Source organism: Neoarius graeffei, chromosome 12 (genome assembly GCF_027579695.1).
Source record: "Neoarius graeffei isolate fNeoGra1 chromosome 12, fNeoGra1.pri, whole genome shotgun sequence".
Classification (NCBI taxonomy): domain Eukaryota; kingdom Metazoa; phylum Chordata; class Actinopteri; order Siluriformes; family Ariidae; genus Neoarius; species Neoarius graeffei.
Window position 1 is genome coordinate 57,324,462 of NC_083580.1, and position 27,798 is coordinate 57,352,259.

The 27,798-nt window shown below is 42.1% G+C and overlaps 1 protein-coding gene across 1 annotated transcript; it reads left to right on the forward strand.

The window, feature by feature from the left end:
• Positions 1-3,330: 3,330 nt before the first annotated feature.
• chek1 (checkpoint kinase 1) lies at positions 3,331-27,699 on the forward strand. Its single transcript, XM_060936099.1, has 13 exons — positions 3,331-3,499; positions 6,285-6,352; positions 6,447-6,670; positions 6,760-6,824; positions 12,663-12,732; positions 12,825-13,013; positions 13,108-13,212; positions 18,351-18,446; positions 23,177-23,264; positions 23,358-23,526; positions 26,868-26,999; positions 27,086-27,187; positions 27,319-27,699. The coding sequence occupies exons 2-13, from the start codon at positions 6,288-6,290 to the stop codon at positions 27,412-27,414; spliced, it is 1,401 nt and encodes a 466-aa protein (XP_060792082.1). The 5' UTR covers positions 3,331-3,499; positions 6,285-6,287; the 3' UTR covers positions 27,415-27,699.
• The last annotated feature ends 99 nt before the right edge of the window (positions 27,700-27,798 follow it).

Genomic DNA, 27,798 nt, shown 5'->3' on the forward strand with positions numbered 1-27,798 from the left:
GCAGATTGAGTTTCTGGAGCATCACATTTGTGGGGTTGATTAAATGCTCAAAATGGCCAGAAAAATGTCTTGACTATATTTTCTGTTCATTTTACAACTTATGGTGGTAAATAAAAGTGTGACTTTTCATGGAAAACACAAAATTGTCTGGGTGACCCCAAACTTTTGAATGGTAGTGTAATTCCTTCAAAGAAATACCATCTGACACTGAGCAGGGGTGGTTTCACAAAAACCTCTTAACGCTAAGAGCATCTTAGCTAGGAGAGAGAGAGTGTTCATTGTGCTGCTAGCTTGACCATAACCATGATCTTTGTGCTACGATACTGTTGGGAAACTCAGCACAGATTAGTCAAGAGGCATAGTACAGCATAAAACAAACAAACCAACAAACAACAGTAGAGGGGCACAGTGAAAGCCATCCATCCATCTTAGCTAATCTATCCAGCTTATCCTCTTCTACAGGGTCACGGGCAAGCTGGAGCCTATCCCAGCTGACTATGGGCGAGAGGTGGGTTTCACCCTGGATAAGTCGCCAGGTTATCGCAGGGCTGACACACAGAGACAAACAACCATTCACACTCACATTCACACCTACGGTTAATTTAGAGCCACCAATTAGTCTAACCGCATGTCTTTGGACTGTGGGGGAAACCGGAGCACCTGGAGGAAACCCATGCGGACACGGGGAGAACATGCAAACTCCACACAGAAAGGCCCCCATTAGCTGCTGGGCTCGAACCCAGGACCTTCTTGCTGTGACGCGACAGTGCTAACCACTACACGACCGAGCCACCACAGTGAAAGCCATCCATCCATCCATTCATCCATCCATTATCTGTAGCCGCTTATCCTGTCCTACAGGGTCACAGGCAAGCTGGAGCCCATCCCAGCTGTGAAAGCCATTAGACTGAAAAGAAAATACATAACTAAAAGATAAGTTCCATTTCCCAAAAAGAATCGGCCCAGCGAGCTGAACGACTTCCGACCGGTGGCACTCACTTCACATCTGATGAAGATGTCGGAGCGGCTCTTCCTCAGCCTCCTCAGACCCCGGGTACAACATGCCCCGGACTGTCTGCAGTTTGCGTACCAGGCAGGTGTTGGTGTGAAAGACGCCATCCTCTACTTGCTACACTGAGCCCACTCGCACCTGGATAAGGGAAATGGCACAGTGAGGATCCTCTTCTTGGACTTCTCGAGTGCCTTCAACACCATCCAGCCCCTATTGCTTCAGGACAAACTGAACAGAATGCGAGTGGACCCCTGCCTGGTCACCTGGATCTCCAGCTACCTCACTGACAGGCCGCAGTACGTCAGGTTGAAGGACATCACGTCTGACACTGTGATTAGCAGCACTGGAGCACCCCAGCGCATGGTGCTGGCCCCTCTTCTCTTCACCCTGTACACCGCGGACTTCTGCTACAACTCGGAGCTGTGTCACATTCAGAAGTTTGCAGATGACACAGCCATCGTTGGGTGTATCAGTGACGACAGAGAGGAGGTGTATAGGAGCCTGGTGAGGGACTTTGCTATGTGGTGCAACAGGAACCATCTGCAGCTCAACACCTCGAAGACCAAGGAGCTGGTCATTGACTTTGGGAGGTCCAGACCAAGGTCACGACCAGTTCTGATCGAGGGAGTCGAGGTGGAGGCTGCAGATTCCTACAAGTACCTCGGGCTGTGGCTGGACAGCAAGCTGGACTGGACTTGCAACATGAAACACAGGAAGGGACAGAGCAAGCTATACTTCCTTAGGAGCCTGCGGTCCTTTAACATCTGCAGGAAACTCCTGTGGATGTTCTATCAGTCTGTGGTCGCCAGTGTCCTGTTTTACACCATGGTGTGCTGGGGGGGCAACACATCCAAGAAGGACACATCCAGGCTGGACAAACTGATCAGGCGGGCCGGCTCTGTGGTCGGCATGAAGCTGGACTCTCTGGTGACAGTGTCAGAGAAGAGGTCCATGGACAAACTATTGAACATCATGGACGATGCCAGTCACCCTCTGCATACCGTCATCAGCAACCAGAGGAGCCTGTTCAGTGACAGAATGCTCCTTTCCAAGTGCAGGACTAACAGACTCAAAAACTCCTTTGTCCCTCATGCCATCAGACTGTACAACTCCTCTCTGGGGGGGAGGAGGGGTAACAGGAGGACAGAGGACGGGAAGGAGCAGTAGCAGTAGCCGGTTAGGTTAATATGGGATGGTCTTGGGTTGAGGTGCCCTTGAGCGAGGCGCCTAACCCCAACTGCTCCCTGGGCGCCATTAGCATGGCTGCCCACTGCTCTGGGTATGTGTGTGTGCTCATTGCTCACACACAGTATGTGTGTATGTGCGTGTTCACTGCTTCAGATGGGTTAAATGCAGAGAGGAATTTCACAAGTGTGTGATGAATAAAGTTGTGCTTTAAAATTTGATACATCTACATCTAATTTTCTAACAGACCACAGTAGAGAATCCCTCCACTGCATTACCCCTTTTTAGGGGGGAAGAAAACATTCTTTGGAAAGTAAGGAAACGAAAATTTATTCTTACATTTCTTGACTGAAAAGAGAGAGCCTTGGATAAATAAGAGGTACAGTCGAGGTACTGTTAGTGTATAATGTAAAGATCCCTTGCTTGTACCAATAGGGACTTGGGGACTCGCTTTAATAACAGCACAGTATTCCCTATTAGTGCAGGTTAGATTGTATTTACACCTGAACTCCGCAGAGTCTAACATGTTACCTCTGTCATCCATTAGATATTGAATAGACCATATCCCTTTTCCCATCCATACTTAGTCGATATAATAAGTTGAAGAATGGTTGATTTTGTAATAATAATAGGGCAGCACGGTGGTGTAGTGGTTAGCGCTGTCGCCTCACAGCAAGAAGGTCCGGGTTCGAGCCCAGCGGCCGGCGAGGGCCTTTCTGTGTGGAGTTTGCATGTTCTCCCCGTGTCCGTGTGGGTTTCCTCCGGGTGCTCCGGTTTCCCCCACAGTCCAAAGACATGCAGGTTAGGTTAACTGTAGGTGTGAATGTGAGTGTGAATGGTTGTCTGTGTCTATGTGTCAGCCCTGTGATGACCTGGCGACTTGTCCAGGGTGTACCCCGCCTTTTGCCTGTAGTCAGCTGGGATAGGCTCCAGCTTGCCTGCGACCCTGTAGAACAGGATAAAGCGGCTAGAGATAATGGATGGAAGATTACACGACTACTTGAATAATCTATTTTATTGATGGACTTTCAGATTCACAGACAACACTTTTAAAGTTGAAGCGAAAATCGGAGACTTTTATTTTGAAAAAAAGAAAAAAGCGCCTTGGTATTATAACTTCCGGCTTTGTGATAAGGCGCCAAATTGGTAAAAACACATCCTAAGAGCTCATTGTAGTAATAAGAAATAAAATAACTCTGTATTATTTATTGTCTTACTTGTTATTTGTATAACGTGTGTGTTTAATCATATGGAAGAAACTTTGATCGGACAGTTCTTCTGCACGGAGCTGTGGCACTGAAGGTAATTTAGTAAAAGTGTGCATTAATAAATAAGCTTGTGTGTATGTGCTAAACTAACACACTAACACTAACCTTATCACACTCTTATACTTTGCTGTGTTGTGTTGGAATAATCTGTGTAATATATGTTTTTATGAAATTTAAAAAGTTAATGTGTAGTGTAATCATGTATAATATAATGTCATGTGCACAAATGCAGCCAGTTTACTCAAACTCTTCAACAGGATCAGGAGACACACACACACACACACACACACCCTCCCTGCATCTCTCACTACAGCCTTGATTAGAATGCTTTATTTTATAACTTCTGCATTATCAACTTGCTACAAAAACATTTCCAATTTCCAAGCATTAGTTTTCCAGCACAAAATGAAATCTCATCTCATTATCTGTAGCCGCTTTATCCTGTTCTACAGGGTCTCAGGCAAGCTGGAGCCTATCCCAGCTGACTACGGGCGAAAGGCGGGGTACACCCTGGACAAGTCGCCAGGTCATCACAGGGCTGACACATAGACACAGACAACCATTCACACTCACATTCACACCTACGGTCAATTTAGAGTCACCAGTTAACCTAACCTGCATGTCTTTGGACTGTGAGGGAAACCGGAGCACCCAGAGGAAACCCACACGGACACGGGGAGAACATGCAAACTCCGCACAGAAAGGCCCTCGCTAGCCACAGGGCTCGAACCCGGACCTTCTTGCGAGGCGACAGCGCTAACCACTACACCACCGTGCCGCCCACTTAAAAAAAAAAAATTTAAAAAAAATATATATATTTAAAAAAATAAATAAATAAAATCAGGGCGGCACGGTGGTGTGGTTAGCACTGTTGCCTCACAGCAAGAAGGTCCGGGTTCGAGCCCCGTGGCCGGCGAGGGCCTTTCTGTGTGGAGTTTGCATGTTCTCCCCGTGTCCGCGTGGGTTTCCTCCGGGTGCTCCGGTTTCCCCCACAGTCCAAAGATACAAAGATACCCCGCCTTTTGCCCGTAGTCAGCTGGGATAGGCTCCAGCTTGCCTGCGACCCTGTAGAACAGGATAAAGCAGCTAGAGATAATGAGATGAGATAAATAAAAGCAAAGCGTCGTCTCACACTAAATATCGACTTTGTTTCATTTGTTGCTCTTTTATAGACTAGTATTTATTTATTTATTTATTTATTTTTTGGATGTAATCTTTGCTCTACAGCATTTCTTTGCATGTACCTAATGCCTGGATTTATCAGACTACATGATTTCAGCCTGATTTTGCCACGGTTTTGTCATGCCTGACAAGTTTATGGAAGGAGTCTCCGGTGTCGGTGCTTTGTAACAGTCCGAGATAAAGCTGCTATGTTACGTTTTCTTTCCATCCATCTTCCGCTTATCCAAAGTCGGGTCACGGTGGCAGCAGGGTGTTCCAGGTGTCCTTCTCCCCAGCAATGCTTTCCGGTTCCTGCTGGGGGATCCCAAGGTGCTCCCAGGCCAGATGAGATATATAATCTCTCCAGCGTGTTCTGGGTCTACCCCGAGCTCTCCTCCCAGTTGGCCGTGCCTGGAAAACCTCCAAAGGAAGGCACCCAGGAAGCATCCTAATCAGATACCCGAACCACCTCAGCTGACTCCTTTTGACATGAAGGAGCAGCGGCTGTACTCCAAGATCCTGCCAGATGTCTGAGCTCCTCACCTTATCTGTAAGAGTGAGCCCAGCAACACTACGGAGAAAGCTCATTTCAGCTGTGATCTCATCCTTTTTGTCAACTACCCAAAACTCATGATCATAGGTGAGGGTTGGAACTTTAGATTGACTGGTAAATCGAAAGCTTTGTCTTCTGGCGCAGTTCCCTCCGTGTTACGTTTTCCGACACGCAAAAGTCTTGTGCTTTGTGGTTTCTCAGGCACATGACAAGAAAAAAAAGATGCTGGTGAGCAAAATGGCTTTGTTCTAAGTGATGACAGGAACTAACTTGGTTTGCGGATATTCCACGAATGTTTAATGTAACTATAAATGGATAAAAAGTACAATGTGTTGTGCGTTTATTTAATTGAGAATTTTAAGCATTGGGAAATCGCTGTTGGAATGAAAGGAATAAAACATTTCAGAATAAAATTTGTGTGGGGCTGCATTGTTATTGGTTCATTGGTTATTTTCCAATAAAAAGTTCAATTTATATAGCACCTTTCTCAAAACCCAAGGTTGCTTTACAATTATAGGGAATAAAAAAAAAAAAAAAAGTTCACCAAATAGAGGCCAGGATGTTATTCCAATGGTGTAGCAACCACAGTCCCACCAAAAGGCGCACGAAAACAAGTCCCACACCGCCAGCACAGCCGCCGCCAGCAACATCACTCGGAACACCATGTCATGGATCCACAAAGCGAGCACAGAAGCGACGCCACGCAGAGCGCTGGTACGTCCCAAACCGCCTGCACAGCCGCCGCTACGCCACCGAGCAACATCACTCGGAACACCACGCCAAGCACTAAAGCATAGAGCGCTGGACAACCACAATGTTAAAATGAGCAACGAGCTCACTGCAATCTGTAGCTAGGAGCACAGGCATCACCCATGATGAACCAAGGCCTGGAGGGAACCGACGCCCAAAACTGGGTCCGGAGCTACACCACAACCAGCAGACAAAAACACTCAAACATCAAACTACACAAACACACACACAAAAAAAAAAAGAGATAGTGGGACATCCCAAAGTGCTGTGTTCTCTGATGGTTGTATCAGAATGATAAAATAGCACGCTATGGTAGCGAAATGTCTGCCTGACCCTGTGCTCTGTGTTTGTTCAGATCATGGCCGTGCCTTTTGTTCAGGACTGGGATCTGGTGCAGACTCTAGGAGAGGGAGCTTATGGCGAGTGAGTATCGATCAAAGCAGTTGTCCTTTGAACCTGCACTACACCACACCGTGAATGTCCTCACTCATTTTGCCCTTTGACCTTCGTCTTTCAGGGTACGCCTGCTGGTCAACAGGAAGACGGAGGAGGCGGTGGCCGTGAAAGTTGTGGACATGTCCACCGCCAAGGACTGTATGGACAACGTGAAGAAAGAGGTGTGTGTGCACAAGATGCTGTCGCACCCCAACATAGTGCGCTTCTATGGCCACAGGAGCGAGGGGTCCATCCATTACATCTTCCTGGAGTACTGCAGTGGCGGGGAGCTGTTCGATCGAATAGGTGAGAGCAGGTGTGCTGGGTGGACAGTAATGATGTGGTGTTAGTCTGCTGAACACATGACTGAAGCATGGTGTTGAACTCTGTTACAGAGCCGGATGTGGGAATGCCGGAAAAGGAAGCTCACAGGCTTTTTCAGCAGCTAATAGCAGGAGTGGTGAGCATCCATCCATCCATCCATCCATCCATCCATCCGCACACAGAAACCAGATAAATTACTCCATCCATCCATCCATCCATCCATCCATCCGCACACAGAAACCAGATAAATTACTCCATCCATCCATCCATCCATCCATCCATCCGCACACAGAAACCAGATAAATTACTCCATCCATCCATCCATCCATCCATCCATCCATCCGCACACAGAAACCAGATAAATTACTCCATCCATCCATCCATCCATCCATCCATCCGCACACAGAAACCAGATAAATTACTCCATCCATCCATCCATCCATCCATCCGCACACAGAAACCAGATAAATTACCCCATCCATCCATCCATCCATCCATCCATCCATCCGCACACAGAAACCAGATAAATTACTCCATCCATCCATCCATCCATCCATCCATCCATCCATCCATCCATCCATCCATCCATCCATCCATCCATCCATCCATCCATCCATCCATCCGCACACAGAAACCAGATAAATTACTCCATCCATCCATCCATCCATCCATCCATCCATCCATCCGCACACAGAAACCAGATAAATTACCCCATCCATCCATCCATCCATCCATCCATCCATCCATCCATCCATCCGCACACAGAAACCAGATAAATTACTCCATCCATCCATCCATCCATCCATCCATCCATCCGCACACAGAAACCAGATAAATTACCCCATCCATCCATCCATCCATCCATCCATCCATCCATCCATCCACACACAGAAACCAGATAAATTACTCCATCCATCCATCCATCCATCCATCCATCCATCCATCCATCCATCCGCACACAGAAACCAGATAAATTACTCCATCCATCCATCCATCCATCCATCCATCCATCCATCCATCCGCACACAGAAACCAGATAAATTACCCAACATCAAATAAACAACTACAGAATTATATAAATTAACGATTATTTGGTGAAGTGAATATCAGTGAATAATAACAGTGATGAAGTCTAGGTTAATATTCACTGAGGCAGATAATTGTTTTAGTATAAATACACGTGATTATTTAAAAAAATCATTTATTTCAGTCTTCAAAAGCAGCCCGTATTTTTAATAAGGTCCCACCTCTAAAGGTTTTAAACTTTTTAAAGTGTATTAATGTGAACAAACTTATTTAATGTATTTATTTATTTGATTGTTGGTTTTGAATATGTCCAGTTAAATTTATTACCTGTATTTGCCATGAAATAGCCACAGCTGCTTAACTGGCAATAAATGAAAAACAAACAATCAAAAGCAGCCTGCAAATATAATGCGTGCAGACTTGTCATTTTATGCCGACTCGCATAAAATACTTTGTTTCGAAATCGATAAAATAAATCACAATTCCACCTAACCTTTGAATAGTTTTAGACCAAACTTCGTAGCATCTTTAGTGCTTTTAGGAACAGCGTTTTCTTTCATAATATTTGTAATTCTTCCTCACTTATGGTGACAAAGCGATTGGCCGCCATTCTGCCGAGTCACTCAAGGCGATTAGCGAGAAATAGTCTGAATTTCTCACCAATCAGCGCACGCGGTTTCCTATAATCACGTCCGTGTTGATAATGCGTTTTAGTTTCCGATACAGTGTTTGTTTAATCTTGAATATAAACAGATTTTTTTTTTAACTCATTTCAAGCTTGAAATTGTCTTTGTTCTCTTGGCAGATAATTTTGATTATTTCAAGCATTTATTTCTAAAAAGAGGGGGGAAAATACCAAAAAAGGAATCTCCCCTGAAAATAAAATCATTAAGCTTGAAATTGGTAAATATATCTGGAAATACACTTAATTGTCTTATTTGCTATAAAAGCATTATATAACATGAGAAATATTAGATAACTACCTTTATTCGTTCGACTGCGAGTTGGCCTAGTGGTTAGCGTGTCCGCTTGACTGCGAGATCGTGAGTTCTATTCGCAGTCGGGTCATACCAAAGACAATCAAAAAAATGGTGCCTACTACCATCTGGCAAGGCACGCTGCAATACAGATGCGAGTAGGGAAGTCAAACCAGGGCTCTACATTAACTTTGAGACATGGTTGCCCATTCGGGCAACCATTTGTAGAAATCTGGTTGCCCGAACTCAGAACATGGTTGCCCAAATATTACTTATTATTATTATTCAACCTTCTCAGACGCTGTCTGTATCAACAAGCATTTACACTAGCGCCCCATGCGAGTAATGCGGTAATTAGTTATGTCGTGAAGGACATACCAATACCAGTCCCCCCAGGATTCCGCGGGCCTTTTTTGTGATTGTTGTGGGCTAAAATGTCTGATGTTGCGGGGGTTTTCCAAAAAATTGCGATGAAAGTTGCGGTGTTTTTTAGGTTTTTGTTGCGATTACATTGCGGGAGGAAGTGAAAGTTGCGAGAAATTGTTGCGATTTTCTCTTTTTGTGATTAAAATTGAGTGATATGTTAAATATTAAGTTATTACTGAAAAACTATTGATTAAAAAAACAAAGACACTGAGAAATGGTCCTATAAACAACTAAAAATAAATAAATAAATAAATATATAAATATATATATATATATATATATATATATATATATATATATACACACACACAATATAAAAGATTACCGGGACTACAAAAATGCAGAAAAATCGGCTTTACTTATCCAAATGCACCTGTTGGTTCAAAAGTTAAAGTGCAGAGAACCTCACAGCACAACATGAAGTTACCTTAAAATATAATATAAATGCCTCAGCTTTCATGTAAGAAAAAAAACCCTATTAATACTAGTACTGTGTGCAGGCAGTCTCTCCTGAAGACTAAATTAAACAATAATTATAAACTAATAAAATAAATGCTCAGGCTTCATAGAAGAAAAAAACAATTTGAACAGAATCTCACAGTATGATGCTGAAGCTGCCTAAACCAGGGGCTTCAAAGTTTGGGAGAATAGCAGGGTACAAATAATTTACAGCAGGGTGCAAAATGGTAAAATGTCTGCCAGCGGCAGACATAATGCACGCAAAGCATGCAGAGATAGATAGGTAGATAGATAGGTAGATAGATAGGTAGATAGATAGGTAGATAGATAGGTAGATAGATAGGTAGATAGATAGATAGATAGATAGATAGATAGATAGATAGATAGAGAGAGAGATATGCAAGTACGAATTTTTCATGGGGCAGGATGGTTTGGAACAGGCCATCTAAAATTGGGATAACATTTACCCGGGACAGGTATTTGAGGCGGGTCGTCTAGCTTAAGCTTGATTAGCGTTGTTACGCACGCCAGTGTTTCCCACAGAAATTTTGGAGACTATGGGGGCAAGCCATGGGGGAGGCGCGGGGGTTGTTTAAAATTGAGTGATATGTTAAATATTAAGTTATTACTGAAAAACTATTGATTAAAAAAACAGACACTGAGAAATGGTCCTATAAACAACTTTACCAATATAAAAGATTACCAGGACTACAAAAATGCAGAAAAATAGGCTTTACCTATCCAAATGCACCTGTTGGTTCAAAAGTTAAAGTGCAGAGAACCTCACAGCACAACATGAAGTTACCTTAAAATATAATATAAATGCCTCAGCTTTCATGTAAGAAAAAAAACCTATTAATACTAGTACTGTGTGCAGGCAGTCTCTCCTGAAGACTAAATTAAACAATAATTATAAACTAATAAAATAAATGGCTCAGGCTTCATAGAAGAAAAAAAACAATTTGAACAGAATCTCACAGTATGATGCTGAAGCTGCCTAAACAATGGAAAATAGAATACCATTTTGGCAAAAACATTGGCATTCATTAATTTCTTGTATTAAGTAAAAAAATATGTTGCCAGATACTGCTGACGTTTTACAGCCCAAAATATGTTCAAAACCTGCCAAAATGCACTTAAAACCGCCCAATCTGGCAACACAGGTGGCAGTAATGGCTGCACTCATGTCGAGGATGTAAACACAGTTGACGCGGCAACGGACATACATGACATAGTGGATGTAATTTACGTTCACAACTTTTTTTTGCTGTCAGGAATATTTAATATTAAATTTTGTGACTCGACTGACAATAGCCGGCGGCATAACAAGCCATAGCCGGCGATTTGCTGCCGGTGACCGGCTACTTTTGAGACCGCTGCTAAACAATGGAAAATAAAATACCATTTTGGCAAAAATGTTGGCATCCATTAATTTCTTGTATTAAGTAAAAAAAATAATGTAAAGTGCACACAGTCCTTCACTGTAAACATAACACACTTTCAGTAGCAGAATTTAAGCCTACATAAACACTGACTCGCACATCATGCAGTGTTGCCAGATACTGCTGACGTTTTCCAGCCCAAAATACGTTCAAAACCCGCCAAGATGCACTTAAAACCGCCCAATCTGGCAACACTGCGCACATGCTGCTTCTCGTGAATGTATACATGGAATTAAGGCAGCAGGTAGTTTATCGACGTCATCTCAAGACGACGCCAACGATTGGTCAAATTTGCGGGGAAGTTGCGGTGATTGGATATAATTGCAACACCGCCCTGAATTCACGGGGATTGGTTGAATTTGCATTGAAGTTGCAAATCGCAACATCGCGAAATCTTGGAGGGTCTGAATAGAACACTGAATATGCACTACGCGATAATTATTAGCAATGGGAAACTGCATTGCGAGCCCGCGATGTGCAAATGTGAATTCCGCTAGTTGTTGAACATCCCATAATGATAACATGGACGTGGTCTTTCCGAGTCAAACAATCGCAAATCGTGATGGAATTTCATCATAATATGAATGAATAAACATCGTTTTTCACGCAAGTTGACATATTTGGGTAGTTGCCCGATCGGGCAAGCATTTGTGAGAGTCTGGTTGTCCGAATCTATTGAATGGTTGCCCCGGGCAATCGGGCTACTGTTAATGTCGAGCCCTGCAAACTCTTGCGGTTACCAGAGGACCTGCCCCCCACTGTAACCCTAGCAGTATAGGTAAGAGGCCGAGGGCTGTCGAAACGGAGATCGGCGCTGCACCCATACGCCTTAAAGAGTTGGTTAGTACTGGGACAGGAGACCGACTGGGAAGACCAGATTCTGGCGTGAGAGGGACTTTGACTTGACCTTTATTCATTCAAGATATTTTCACTTTGTAAAGATGGAACTGAAATGTGTGCTGGAGTTGCCAAATACAGTCCCAATCAAAAGTTTGGACGCACCTTCTAATTCAATGGTTTTTCATTATTTATATTAGTCACTTCATGTCTGAAATTAATGATGGATGTCATTTCTCCTTACTTAGTTGAACGGTTCTTGATATAATATGGATGACTACAGTTGTTGAATAGGGCTATCTACTGTTTTTATTATTTACTGTTTGATCTCAAACGCATTAAGAAGGCAAGAAATTGCACTAATTAACTTTTGACGAGGTACATTTGTTAATTGAAAAGCATTCCAGGTGACTACCTCATGACACTGGTTAAGATAATGCCAATAGGTAAGATAATCCATTTTAATTCCATCTTGTAATGCGACAAAACAGGACAAACACCAAGGGGGACGAATACTTGCGCAAGACACTGTATGCTGAAACAACAGTCCTTTACAAATTGCGGCGTGAGTAGCTTTGTTTCAGCGAGAGGCAGAGTTCATTTCTGCGCTCGGAGAAATGTAAACGGAAACCTAAAATAAAGAATGTAACAATTTCACTGTTCCAAATCTTTTGGCATCCTATAAATATTGCGGATCTATGAACACTTCTAAATATTTCCCCTGGGAAAATATGATCCAGGTACTCTGCTTGTTTTCCAAAACGCACACTCCTACCAGATAGACACTAATCTGCTTTTTCTTCACAGGAATACCTCCACAGTATCGGAATCACACATCGAGACATCAAGCCAGAAAACATCCTGTTAGATGATAAAGGTAATGGTTATTTTAATTACTGTCGAATCAAAATAAAAAAAAAAATCCACAGATTTGGATGTTTGTACTTAACATGCATACTTGTTTCTCAGATAATCTGAAGATCACAGATTTTGGACTGGCCACCATGTTCCGGCACCGTGGGCGCGAGCGCAAGTTGGCCCGTCTGTGCGGCACGCTGCCCTACGTGGCTCCAGAGCTGATGTCGCGCTCTGAGTTTTGCGCTCAGCCTGCAGACGTTTGGGCCTGTGGCATCGTTCTCACTGCCATGCTGGCTGGAGGTGAGGAGATCGTGTGTTAGTTTGTGGAACAGAAGCAGAGCCTGCAGCATTTGTCTGCTCAGATATTCCTGATGGATGTGTCTGGTTTTTCCAGAGTTACCGTGGGACCAACCGAGTGACAGCTGTCAGGAGTATTCTGACTGGCTGCAGAAGAAAACCTACCTTACACCGTGGAAGAAAATTGATTCCATGCCTCTTGGTAATTGACAGCAGAAAGTAGGATCGTTACAGGGTTATTTACGGTTACAGGGTTAGTCACGGTGGATGATCGGATGCTGACCTCACTTTATCAAAATATAATGCATTTCCGTCTATTACCATCTCACTTTTTCCCCTTTCTCCACTCTGGTCGTCTTCCTTACTCCAGGAGTTTCTCAACGCCCTCCCTCTGGACTCCGCATAAACCATATGACAGCAACCTTTGTTTTTCGCAACTGCCCCAAATCCCTTTAGCTGCGTAATCACGGGATTAGTCCTGTAGGGAGTATCTCACCCACCTTTGGTTAGCGCTGTCGCCTCACAGCAAGAAGGTTCCGGGTTCGAACCTCATGGCCAACAAGAGGCCTTTCTGTGTGGAGTTTGTATGTTCTCCCCGTGTCTGCGTGGGGTTCATCTGGGTGCTCCGGTTTCCGCCACAGTCCAAAGACATGCAGTCAGGCTAACTAGCTACTCTAAATTGTCCATTGATCAAGCTTGGAGACGGACGGGCTCCGCCAAGTTTAAATGCCCTAGACACACCAATGATGGACTGTTAAAATGTCATCAGTGGTGCCCCTGTGACCCCTTGCTGGCTACAGGGAAAAGAATAAGAATTATTTGTAAATTATTTAAAGGTAGACTGCCTTTCAGGTTTTTCAAGTGTAGGTCATGAAAAGAATTTTCCCTGACATCCAGTTATTTTTGTTTCGTTGACCGAAAGCTACTGAACTCAAATCACAGACTTCCAATTTTATTAGTTTTTTTTTTTAAAATAGAACCATTAATGAATTTAGGGCCATGTGGCCCTAAATTCTCTGCTATTTTTTCCTGCTTCAACATGACGCAATACAAGATACTATGTCATGCGTGATGTGGCGGGCTTTCCCCGTTCGCACAAGGCATTGTGGGATACAAATTTGAAACAGGAGAGAAAAATGGAGGATGCGAATGAAACTGGAAGGACCGACTACAGTAACGGAAAGCGAGAAGAAAAGACGTTATGTTGCGAAGGAAAGGAAACTCAGGACCAAACTAATAAATATCGGCGCTCAGCGAGCACCTCGGTGTGATCAGCTGTTCGTTAGCGACAGAATGATGGAACTGTCAGTGCACGGTCAAGGTAAACCTGTAGATGGCAGTAATGCAGCACTGTGGATGCCGGCTGCCGTAAAACCCCAGAGATGAGAATTTTCCGCGGATCCGCGGAATTCCGAGTTTTTCCCGCTGAAAATGTCATTTTTGTGAAACGTGTAAATCCGTTGAGAAAATTTCGGGGGGGAGGGGTCGGCGCGAGGCGAGGCTTGTGGTGGCACAAGCAGGCAAGACCGACCGCCCGCCAGCATCTTTCGCAGGGATGAGAATTTTCCGCCAATTGGCGGATTTCCGACTTTTTCAGACCAAAATGATCGTTTTTGAGATCGATGTAAATCCGTTGAGAAATTTTCGGGGTGTGTGTGTGTATGGTTAACGATCTGTGGTCACCTTATAATGCAGACATCCCGAGTCTCCCGGAAGTTCCGGGAGTCTCCCGCATATTGATAGTGGCTCCCTGATGCCTGCAAATTGGAGAATATCTCCCGGAATCTAGAGCAAGCGAGCAAGAGCGTGCACGCGAAACATTGTCTACCTCGCGCATCTTAGAATGTGCGCATATGACGGAGCGAGAGAGAGACTGCGTGTGTGCCTGTTCATGTAGCGCATGCTAGACAAAGAGCATCCTGATTGGGTTACTCAGCAAAATAAGCCAATCAGCTTTCAGTATGGGCGGGCTTTTATCTCTTTTCTTGAGGACCGACGTTTTCAGTTGAGTCAGTGCAGCCTACAGGATCGGCATGGCAGAAAGCAAGCGCACGTGCCCCAAAAAAACCAAAATACAAAACCGACTTCACCTCAGATTACACAAAAGAATCTCCCTGTCTAATAAGGGTCAACAATAATGACAGTTTCGTATGATGTACTGTTTGCAGCAGTGGTTTCAGCATTGCCCATGGTGGCTTAAATGATTGTAAAGGACATGTTGAGGTGAGGAGTGTCAGTTCATGTGCATTATATTAAGGTCAACAACAGGCTGGCATGAAAAGACCAAACTTACTGAAGATTTCCGTAAAGTAACAATGTATGAATATACATCATATATATATCAAATACACGTCATGTATATGTGTGTATCTTTTATAAATGGGGTTAGCTTATCTAATGTAGCATGTTGGGGAGAATCATAGTATCATATCTATATTTCTGATAAAATTTTAGGTATGATACCGTGTATAACTCGCCTACTTATTGCTCATTTCATAGGGGGACGGGGGAATTGCTGGCGTGTGCCGCGTGGGAGCGTCTGCCCAAGTTTTTTAGGCTGAGATGAACTTATAGTTTTTGATTTAAAAAAACTTTCCAATATGTAATGCCCATTGTACATGCCTGTTCTTTAATTCAAAATCACCATCCTGATTTTCAGATTGACCGTATGGTATCTGTATTACATTACACAACATCCTGTCCAGATAAAACCTCGTTAGTACACACAACAGTTGAAAGGGAAGTGATAAGTGATGTTGAATGTTGCCTGCTTAATATGCAAGACCTCCTGCTACCATGATAACATCAGAAGAAAGCTTAAGAGAATTATATGATAGAACTTTTTTTCTGGTTTGCACTTCATTTTAAAGGATTAGAGTGTTCAAAGACATGAATAGCAAAAATGCAGAAATATAATACTGTAGAGCTCGTTTATATTAAAAGGTGCATTGATTTTTTTTTTTTGAAATCCTCAAATGTGAATTGATTAAACACAAGTCTCTTGTCCCATATTAATCATTTTCACCTGGTAGTCCACCAAGAAGGGGAATTTATTTCCAAATAAATTGCAACTTTTTGCTGATAAAATTAATGGTTTTGGGGTAAAAAAAAAAAAATAGCCAAAAATCATTAGCTCCCGCCCCCTGGGCCCCCACCGGGGAATATTTTTCATTCTCATCCCTGCCGAAAGTTTCGGCAATGCTCATCGCAAAATTAGTTGCAGCTGTGATAACGGAAATTGTCATTGCTTTCTTCAATATTTATGCTAACAACAACTCACGATGATTTCCGGCAACGTTTTGGCGCTAGTTTCATCTCACTTCTACGATTCATGGAGAAACAAGCTATACGTACATGGTTTTGATCACTTCTTAAGTTCTAGTTATTTTGGTTAGTTTTCAAAGTTACTTCGCCAATATGGCGAAAGTTTTGGACCGCAAAAATGAGGATCGTGCCAGGGAAATCGATAAATCGAACAGGATAAAGAACTGTTTCCGATGGGCATGGCTCGATAGTAGCGTTACCGTGCAGATAGAGACACAAACTGTGACGACGTGCCTGACGGAACATATCTGAAAAGTGGACGTGCCGGGAAAGGTTCTGTGTATTCTGTGCTCAGATATGATCAATTATGGAAACAGAGGAGCTAGAAACATCCAGGAGCACATCAAAACAAAAAAGCACAAAGGTACGTTTTACTTAAATTGTCAAAGATAGAGTCAGGAGGAATCTAATATATCGTTACGGTTACCTCCATTATCGCTCACGAGATATATATATTAGTGCTGTCAAAAATGTCGCGTTATTAACGCGTTAACTTGACTCAATTTTAAGGGCGAGAATTTTTTTATCGCGAGATTAACACTCTGTGACATGATGTAGGTTTTTCATAAGCTTTTGAAACTGCCAGGAACTTGGAACAGAGACTTTGCTTAGAAAAACGATAGCAGCTAGACTGTAATGCCCCGCACAGCCAGAGTCCTCTGCCCTCCCCCGAAGAGCCACGGTGCTCGGCTTAGGTTTCATTTTCCCATCGGCGGCTCCAGCCCAACTTTGCAGTGGCTGTGACAAGACGTGTTATGCTCTGCAATAAAAAAAAAACAAAAAACATTGGTACAACCAGTGTTCGAACTAATGCCGATATTTTCGGGGGGTCCCTTTTTTTCCCTTGGGGGGGTGCTTGCGCTTGTTTCAGAGCGCGGATCTCCATCGCGCGCTCACTTCGGATATGCAAATGCTTCCCGTTACACACGATTGCTATGTCAATAAACATCATTTTGCCAATATTTTAGAGACCCCCCAACATTTCCCAAATCATGTTTTCAAGGGATCTCATGTCTGTTTCAGGGGATCTCGGATCCCCCGAGTACCCCCGTAGTTCGAACGGTGAGCAAGCCCATTCACTTTTTTTATGCTGATAAGAGAATTACAATGGTTTTTCATGTGACAAAAATGTGCGATTAAATTGCGATTAATCGCGAGTTAACTATGACAGTCACGACATTAATCGCGATTAAATATTTTAATTGCTTGACAGCACTAATATATATATCTGTAGGGATTTGTTATCTTAAAGTTTATAAATGTTTTAAACCATCATTGAATTTGAAAACATTCATATTTTATATATATGGCGCACCCCCCCTTTGAAACCCCCCCCATGCACGCTTTGCGTGCATTATGTCTGCCCTTGGCAGACATTTCAGAGTTTTTTTAAATGTCCCATTCTCATCCCTGAAACCCAAAAGATGGAGAAGAAGAACGACAGTAAGTGTGCACATGTGCACATGGACTTCCTCTGTCTGCTTGACTGTGTGAAATGAGCAATTTCATGCACATTATTTGCTCAGGAATCCCCCCAAATTAAATAACTTCCCAGCCACAGAATGGCCTGGGTGGTTTTTTATTATTATTATTATTATTATTTTTTTATTTTAAGATATTACAGAACTAAACATATCACAATGACCAAATTTCAGAGGGAACTAAATTTCACCGCTTTTTATGAACTCGAAAGGCCGTCTAGTTTTAAGCCTTGCCCAGTGGGCTGTACATAAATTTCTAATAAATAAATGTTCCTCAAGCTTGAATGCCAAGTCACAGTAGAAGTGTGATAATATCCCCATGTGACTCAAACATGAATTCATAGGAATAGAAATCTAATAAAAACTCACTCCTCCTGCATTCACTTCATAACCAAGACAAGCAAGAGCTTTATTATCATGGAAACTTCTAACTCTTGTTTTCTGATGCCACTCTGAGAAAGTAATTGTGTAACTAGAGCTGAATTCCTGCTTATTTCTTTGTGAATCCTGTACATGAGATCTGTCTGATCTTTAGGTCTGTTAACGAAGATACTGCTCCACAGTCCTGAGGACCGGATCACCATTCCTGAGATCAAAAAGCACCGCTGGTTCAGCCGAAGCTTCAAATCAGGTCTGGGGCTTTTTCAGAGGTTTCTAGATTCTTGTATGGCAAACTTGGTTTTTGTTAATGTGTGCTGCAGTCATGACCGAAATGCTAATGCAGTCTGTTGTGGTCAGAAAGATAAACTGAAACTGGGGCAATGGTAAGTCAGTGTGGATGTTTTATTCTGCAAATATTAGAAGAGAGAGATTCTTGTCTTTTTTTTTTTTGTCTACTTTATTAATCCCCAAGGGGAAATTAACCCATCTGTGGCAAACAAGAACGAGTGAGTGTTCACTGCCCAGAGCAGTGGGCAGCTGCGCTACAGTACCCGGGGATTAGGCGCCTTGCTCAAGGGCACTTTAGCCATGGATGTACGTAGAGGGAGGGGGAAACGCTGTTTATTGACTCTCCCCACCCACACATTTTTCCTCCTGGTTCAGGAACTCGAACCAGTGACCTTTTGGTCCCAAAGCTGCTTCTCTAACCTTTAGGCCATGCCTGCCTCCTACACAGGAGCACAACGGGATATCAGGTGCAGGACCTGATTGTGCTAGAAATCCAAACAAGTATAAATACAAGAATAAAATTTACAAAAGTGAAAAACGTACATCGTTTGTTGCAAATATTGCACACAGCGACAGAGATGCCAATCACTACGATTCGTGCGTAGTCACTACGTTTTTGACAGTAGCACTATGAGGCTATGACCGTTTATTCAGTTTATATGGGATTCATACGATTTTAGCATGGATGCGGTTCGAAATGCGTGAATCTATAAGGGTTTGCGATATTTTGCCGGTGTTCGGTACATTTGAGGCCAATTATCGCTTGATAATTCAATATTTTGACTGTATTTATGGTCAAAGTTTGCTTCGATGGGCGCCGCCATCTTTGTTGACAAGCGTTCTGTGCATGCGCGAATTAATTATCGATGCCGCGATGGAATGTCAAGCAGCCCATGTCACTAGGTATTGAGGGGCTGTCGGGGTGTTGTAACCTCACAAACATGCTACTGAAGAAAAACTGTTGGAACTGAAAGTCATCTTCTGAAGTAAATCAATCAGACCTGAATAAGTAATCTGACTTGATATTGATGAGATTAAAGGAGCAGTCCACCGTACTTCCATAATGAAATATGCTCTTATCTGAATTGAGACGAGCTGCTCCGTACCTCTCCGAGCTTTGCGCGACCTCCCAGTCAGTCAGACGCAGTCAGACGCGCTGTCACTCCTGTTAGCAATGTAGCTAGGCTCAGCATGGCCAATGGTATTTTTTGGGGCTGTAGTTAGATGCGACCAAACTCTTCCGCGTTTTTCCTGTTTACATAGGTTTATATGACCAGTGATATGAAACAAGTTCAGTTACACAAATTGAAACGTAGCGATTTTCTATGCTATGGAAAGTCCGCACTATAATGACAGGCGTACTAACACCTTCTGCGCGCTTCGGCAGCGCATTGATACGGAGCTCAGATATCAATGCGCTGCCGAAGCGCGCAGAAGGTGTTAGTACGCCTGTCATTATAGTGCGGACTTTCCATAGCATAGAAAATCGCTACGTTTCAATTTGTGTAACTGAACTTGTTTCATATCACTGGTCATATAAACCTATGTAAACAGGAAAAACGCGGAAGAGTTTGGTCGCATCTAACTACAGCCCCAAAAAATACCGTTGGCCATACTGAGCCTAGCTACATTGCTAACAGGAGTGACAGCGCGTCTGACTGCGTCTGACTGACTGGGAGGTCGCGCAAAGCTCGGAGAGGTACGGAGCAGCTCGTCTCAATTCAGATAAGAGCATATTTCATTATGGAAGTACGGTGGACTGTTCCTTTAAAGTGAAAGGAAGTTGATAAAAATTAAAAGTAATCAAAGTGACTTGACATTAATCATGGGAATAAAAAGGAAATAGACATGTTCCAGTACAACTATTTGAGTATTTGCTAATTGAGTGTTCCAGTGTGTTATCTATAAATATTGATGGTATGTAATCTACATTTGTGTAGTAAAGTTAAGAAAATAATATTCACTGTTGGAAAGCAAATTTACAAAAATGTGCTACACATTGATTTCACAAAAGGTTGGCATCTCTGCAGTGAACAGGGAGTGTTCTTTTACATTACCATTGTTCTACATTCAGAGTCGACACCGACGAGGTAGTGAATGTTGTAAATTAGGCATGTAACGATTCAAGCAATTCACGATATTGGGTTCATGATTTGATTTTGCCTTAATATTTTTGAAAAAAAAAGGGAAATTTATTAAAACATGCAACATTTAATCATCAATAAAAAAAGAATGTTTTTCCTGTTCTTTATCAGTTTAAATATTTCTTTTGTTAAATTAAAAAAAAAAACCTTTTGTTTCATTTTTGGAATAACATTTATTCAATGTTGAAGTAAAATATAATAGCCTAGAAACTAAAATATTCTTATTTAAAAATGAAAAAAGTAAATAACAAATAGGCCTTTTCTTAATAAACATTTAAGAACATTTTGTATGACCTCCATTTGCTTCTCTTTTCTTTAACTTTCTGCAGTCTGTATAACGAGAGCTCCAATTTCTTGAGATGTATTTGTACAGTCAGTTGCACACAGCATTCAAGATATAGATATATTTTTTTTGCGTAGCAAAAAAATGCTACACAATAGTATTTTTGCGTAGCAAAAAAATGCTACACAATAGTAATTTTGTGGAGCAATTCCAAAATTCTGTGTAGCATTTTTTTTAATTTCAATATATATTAAGTAATAAATGTGCGAGTGACAGAAAATAAAGACATGAATCTTATGACAAGTGAACAACAATGTTTTATTGCCGTGAGCCTTTATATCATTGTGCTAATGTGCAAATGTAATGGTACGACTACTACAGCAAGCTTTAAGACCCATTTTTGGTCATTACACATTACTCATATCCAGCTAGGAACGTCATCTATTTGCGCCCTCGTTTTAAAGCTAATTTTGTGATCAAGAGTTCTGAGTAATGTGAAAAAAGGTTTTGGTGTACTTCTAAATTTCATGAATAATGCTATTTTTGCTTAAGTTATAATGCCCCAATGAAGTTAAAGGCAAAGTCCGACACCGTAATGGCTTATTTGATACAAAATATTTAGTTTTAATTTGGGCAAATAAACTTTTTGGACATTCCATTTCAAATCCTGGATTCCGTGTTTTCCATCCGTTTACTGCGATCGCAGAAAACCGTTATTATTATTTATCCATCCATCCCCCGCTGGACAATTGACGACTGACTAACCCAATTACCCTGGGAATGTTAGGAAATAAGGAAAGCTTATAATTTTCTTCGAGAAGTCGGCCAACTTTTTGCATCGCGTTTCTGTGCGATACAGTGGGGAAATTGATTAGCCATTCTTCAAAATTGGGTCACATTTTGCGATGCAATACCGGCTATCTTGAACGCTGGTTGCACAACAGCTCTTTTCCATTTTAGAGCCTTTTAACATTTATTGATTTTTAAATAATGTTTTCTCACTGCGTTAGAGCTGTGTTACTTCCGCCGACGGTCAAGTCATGTGCAGTCCCTCTATTGCATGTCTAAACAACACAATTACAGCTCGGAAAAGCTAAGCGATTACACAGCCTGATGATAATCGTGGTTCATTTTATATTTCATAGATTCGATTACACGCCTATCGTAAACTGTTATATTTTTAATCCAATTTGCAATATGATTGTCGTAACATATAAGAGCCAATCATGTCCCAGCCCTTACAGAAAAACCACATGAACTTCACATGTGATTTCTCACATGTGAAATATGTGGAAAATGTGTTTTGCACATGGGAAACGTGGTTTTGGCCCAATTTTATGTGAATCACATGTGGTAATGTTTTCCACATGTGCTCTACATGGTAACACGTGTTACAAAATCTGATACCGTGTATTCCACATGTTACCACATGTGGTAACATGTGATCACATGTGAAATACATGGGAACTTCATGTGTTTTTCTGTAAGGGAGAAGGCATGTAATGATTCACCCAATTCTGTTTGTTTCAAGTCACAATATTGGGTTCATGATATATTACCAAAAAAAAGCATTTATTTTCCTATTTTTCAACTTAAATATTCTTTTCGTTAAATTAAAACAAAAATACTTTTGCTTCATTTTCTTAATAACCAACAAAATTTTTTTCCAAATATTTGTAAATAGCCTGTTAATGAGTGTTAATTTTTAATAAAAAATGAAAGCTAATAACAAATAGGCCTTTTCTTAATCACCATTTATGAACCTTGTGAAGGCTCTAGTCATGTTTCAACATAAAAGAACGACCTGTAACTTTCGTAAGTTATTGCGCCTTCTGCTGTCTAAGTAAAGCAACTGCCGCTAGGAATAACAACGCGTTTACTCGGTCTGATGGTTTATTTGAGCCATTTTTTTCCCCCCATTTCTACAATTCAAATCATCACCAGTTTGTATCATGCATTTATCGTTGCACAATGTTTCATTACATTCCTATATTCGAGGATACAAACGAAGACTGTGTAACACTAGTTTACCAAGCAGGAGGGTGGAAAGTGTAGGATTTAGAATATTTCATTTATCCGTTTTCAGTAACCGCTTTCCACTGGTCAGGGTCACAGTAGATCCGGAGCTTTATCCTGGGAACCCTGGATGAGATGCCAGTCTATGACAAGAATACTGAAAATGATTTATTTAGCTTATTATTATTCTGAGAACTGAATTGAAGCGTTTTGTAGGATGGCTCGTGTTTATTTTTGTTTTGGCTGCAGGGGGAAAACGCCACACTGACGTCCACGGACCGCTCACTAAGATGCTGAGGTCTGACTCAGAGAGATTGCAGCTCGGACGAACTAACAGGTCTGCAGTGAGGCACACAAACAGGATATTTGACTTATTTAGCCAGCTGTCCAAGAGAAAACATGAGCTTCATGTGCGTGGGTGTTTCCTCAGTAACGAGCGGGTGCAGATTTCCAGCTCTCAGCCGGAGCCGCAGGGCTTGTGGGAGATCAGGGGGGATGTGGTGCACACTGAGGGAGCTCAGGTCAGCTTTTCCCAGCCTGCCTGCCCTGATCACATGCTATTAGGAAGCCAACTGCTGGGCACACCAGGCGCTAGCCAGGTAATAGCACTTCACCATATGCTGCATTGTGTAAGGCTGTTTACCTCCAAGCATACGGGATCTGGGAGGAGTTCTCATCACGGTTTCACCGTTCAAGGATACACTTTGTATTAAATTTCGAAATGAGAATCAACTTATGATTTGATTCGGTTTAATTCAGGCTGCTGCGGATCTTTACATATCCATAAACAAACTTCTACAGCCTACACTGTGCGAAATAAGGAGTTTTAAGCAGACTGTCACAGGACAGACAAGTCTGAAATGATGTCTGTCGGTCCAAATTTCAGCCTGTCTGAATAACGGGCTCAACAATGCGGCTGGGGGTCCGGGGCCCGAAGGCGGTCCCAGGAAGCTGAAGGGCTTTAGATACCTGGAGATGGCTTCTCAGCTATTTCCAGGCACGCTTTTGTCATCTTCAAAGGCCAATTTACACGACAACTTGAATATAATTTACAAGAAAATGTCAGAAGATTCAAGAAAAACATGCTTAAAGTTCTACCCAAGAAAACAGGAGCACACACGGGTCGGTTCCGTGTCTAGAAAAAGCAGGGTTTCCGCGGAGTCTTAAAAAGTCTAAAATTTGATAATCCTAATTTAAGGCCTTAAAAAGTCTAAAATACGAGCATATTTTGCATTGTAGGTCTTAAATGTAATTTTGTGAAGTCTTAAATCCTTACGTCCATTTACCCCATTTGCTTTTTTTTGTTAAATGCGTGGGTGATATTCATAATTAGTCATATAGGCTAGGCCTACTTAGTATCAGTAGGCTATGCTGCAAACTACAAATGAGACACAGTGGAATCCGGCGTCTAGCCCGGTTGGCATGGTGATGCACAGGGCATGGCATGTGTGCATTTAGAGCCTAAAAAAAGCGAGGGAGATTGCCCATTTTGCTACAAACCGTGACAAATGCAAGTTTAACAACTGCTGGCTTGAACGCAATGATTTTGTAGACTGGTTAAAACGTGTACCAAACAATCCGTTTGAGGCGTACTGCACATTGTGCAAAAGAACACTCAAACTCTGCACCCTGGGTGTAAAGGCACTGGAATCGCACGCGAACGCGGAGAAGCACCAGGCTGCCCATAAAAGTCTGCAACATTCGCATGCCATCACTCAATTTTGTTCACCGTTGTCAGGTCCAAGCACATCTCGAGACGGTGTATCAGCTAACTCCGTGCAAACTGTAATGTTACAACACCCAAACCGTACGGAATCGAATGCCTCATCCTCAAGTGATTTGCGGGATGTCTTTGGCTCCACTGCAACTTAGTTCCTCATTAATGCAAGTGCGCACCCTAGGGATGTAATGAGTTCATTGGTGAATTATATAAATTTTGTTATTTTGAAAGTAATTCAGGCTCTCCCAATTTTCTTTATTTTTTTGTGCGGCATAAGTCTTAAATTTAACCTGTTATGGTCTTAAAAAGTCTTAAATTGAACTTGTTCAAGCCTGCAGACACCCTGAAAAAGTACGGGGGGCCAAGGATGTTCCAGTTGGTTACAACTTACTTGGTAGTCATATATAAGTGCTATAATAACACTCAAACATTGTCAGCAATGACTATTTTTTATGCCATGTTTATAATAAGTCTATAAGAAATTTAGTAATTAGCAATACAACCAGTCTTGTACAGTAGAGTTAAATTTTTGACGACGATATTCCAAGTAACTTTGTAACAAAATGACTTTCAAGACTAGACACGGTGATATCATTTGGCATCAGACTAAAACCTGCTGGACGAGAACTTAAAAAAATAGAGGAAAGTAAAAACTATTAAAATATATATCTCCATCCTCCAAAGCATACGACTATGACTGTCATTCTTATTATGAATAAGTATCGTTTTTTTAAAATCCCGAAATATTGAAATTGGTATCGGACTTAAAAATCCTACATTGGTCAGGCGCTACGTTATTAACATGTATTGAATTAAGGCCTCTGCATGCTCTTGCGACAAGGCTTTTGCAGATAGCTTTTCGCAGACAGTTGTAATTTATCGTTGAGCGGGGAGTAATAGGCGTGCGCGATGTTATTCACCGCCACAACGCAAGGGGGCGCGAAGTCGCGAAATCACTAGGAGTAGTTGGTGGGTGTGGTTAGTGGAGTGTTTATCCTCCGGTTACTTATAATGACTAGAACTGGAGTCGTATAGATGTACGTACTTTCTCACTTCCTCGATCAACCGCTCTTCGTGCTGCTCCATCTTCGCTCGTGTTTTTAAAAATGCCGGTCGTGAAAACAAAACAAACCCGGAAAGTAGGGAAGCGGAAGTGCGTGTACAGCGGATGTAGAGTGGACCAATCAGAGTCCTCTTGTCTGCGACGCTGTCTGCGAGGCTTCTGCGGTGGTCAAAATTTTTGGGAGGTGCGCACAGAGCGTCTGCGAAGGTGGGGGGGCTACGCAGACGCTATCTGCAACACCGTCTGCGAGGACTGCGTTGTCAGCATAAATTGGCCTTTAGGATTGATGTACACTATTCATTCAGCAAATCAGAAACGCTTATACACTACCGTTCAAAAGTTTGAGGTCACCCAGACAATTTTGTGTTTTCCATGAAAAGTCACACTTTGATTTCCCACCATAAGTTGTAAAATGAATAGAAAATATAGTCGAGACATTTTTCTGGCCATTTTGAGCATTTAATCGACCCCACAAATGTGATGCTCCAGAAACTCAATCTGCTCAAAGGAAGGTCAGTTTTATAGCTTCTCTAAAGAGCTCAACTGTTTTCAGCTGTGCTAACATGATTGTACAAGGGTTTTCTAATCATCCATTAGCCTTCTGAGGCAATGAGCAAACACATTGTACCATTAGAACACTGGAGTGAGAGTTGCTGGAAATGGGCCTCTATACACCTATGGAGATATTGCACCAAAAACCAGACATTTGCAGCTAGAATAGTCATTTACCACATTAGCAATGTATAGAGTGGATTTCTGATTAGTTTAAAGTGATCTTCATTGAAAAGAACAGTGCTTTTCTTTCAAAAATAAGGACATTTCAAAGTGACCCCAAACTTTTGAACGGTAGTATAATTTAATCCATTCTTCCAAAGATATGTTAAACTCTGCTTGGACCTTTTGGCATCGTACAAGCTCTTCCCCTGAGATTAGCTTATTTTCTAATGCATAACACTTCAAATGACATCATCATGTCCAACAAGCTCGGTGTTCTACCATAGCATTAGCATTAGAGTTGTTGCTTGGGGACCTTTCTCATGGTACGAACTCAAATTTAGCTCCGGTCGTCGTCATCACCGCCGTCCCTATAGCTGTTCTTGCTTCAGGTTCCTCCCGATGCCTCCAGAGCTGCCCTGACAGAATTGTTTATCCCACAGAACTCATGGCAGAGGTTAGTAAGGAGGATGACCAGGTTCTTCACTACCCTGAAAGCAGAGGCGTCCTGCGCAGCCCTGCGTGAGACCTGTATTAATCTGGGCTACATGTGGAAACAGAGCTGCACCAACCAGGTACTGTACGCATAACGGGGAAGTACTCTAAGGTCATGACAGTTTGAAGGATGTTCGCATTGGATTCTTTTTGTTTCTTTTTTCAGGCAACCGTATCCACGATGGATCGTCGTAACAACAAGCTGATCTTCAAAATCCACTTCCTGGAAATGGAGGAACGTATTCTTGTAGATTTCAGATTATCAAGGGTAAGCAAAAAAGTAACTCTTGAAGCAGGAAATGAGCTTGATGCTTATGATGGTGTAATTGTATAATAAATAGGTGTTTTGAAATCTATAAAGGGGGAAAAAAAATCAACCTTTTGTCCTCCCATTTTCAGGGTGATGGTTTGGAATTCAAGATAATATTCCTGAAACTCAAACAGAAGCTGTCGGACATCATCAGTAACCAAAAGGTTCCTCTAGTTTTTACATGAAGTAAATCCCCCAGATCCAGTACGTATCTGCGTATTACATGTTTTGTTCTTACTTTATCTGTTACACTTGTTTCTAATGCTTCCAGTTTGTTCGCATGAATAAGGAATGCGAAAACATTGTATAGGATTATACAGGCTCACGTTTGAGTTTGTCTCTGCCCCCTTTTTCTACTGTGACATTTTAAGACTACACTTTGTTTCCTACTCACTTGTTTTTAAAGTTTTATCCTGCTGCTTCCTGTTAGAAAAAGACAAGAATAAATGATATTTCCAAAACCAAGATAACGACCACTTTGACTTCTGTTTTTCAAAAGGCTGTTGAATGTTCGCTAAAACCGTAATTGATGTTCACAGTAAAGGCCCGGTCCCACTGCACTTACGGAT

Coding starts and splice junctions, on each gene's coding strand:
- chek1 (XM_060936099.1), top strand. CDS start 6,288: ATGGCCGTGCCTTTTGTTCAGGACTGGGATCTGGTGCAGACTCTAGGA. Junction 6,671..6,759: donor GGAGCTGTTCGATCGAATAG/GTGAGAGCAGGT, acceptor ACTCTGTTACAG/AGCCGGATGTGGGAATGCCG. Junction 13,014..13,107: donor CACTGCCATGCTGGCTGGAG/GTGAGGAGATCG, acceptor TGGTTTTTCCAG/AGTTACCGTGGGACCAACCG.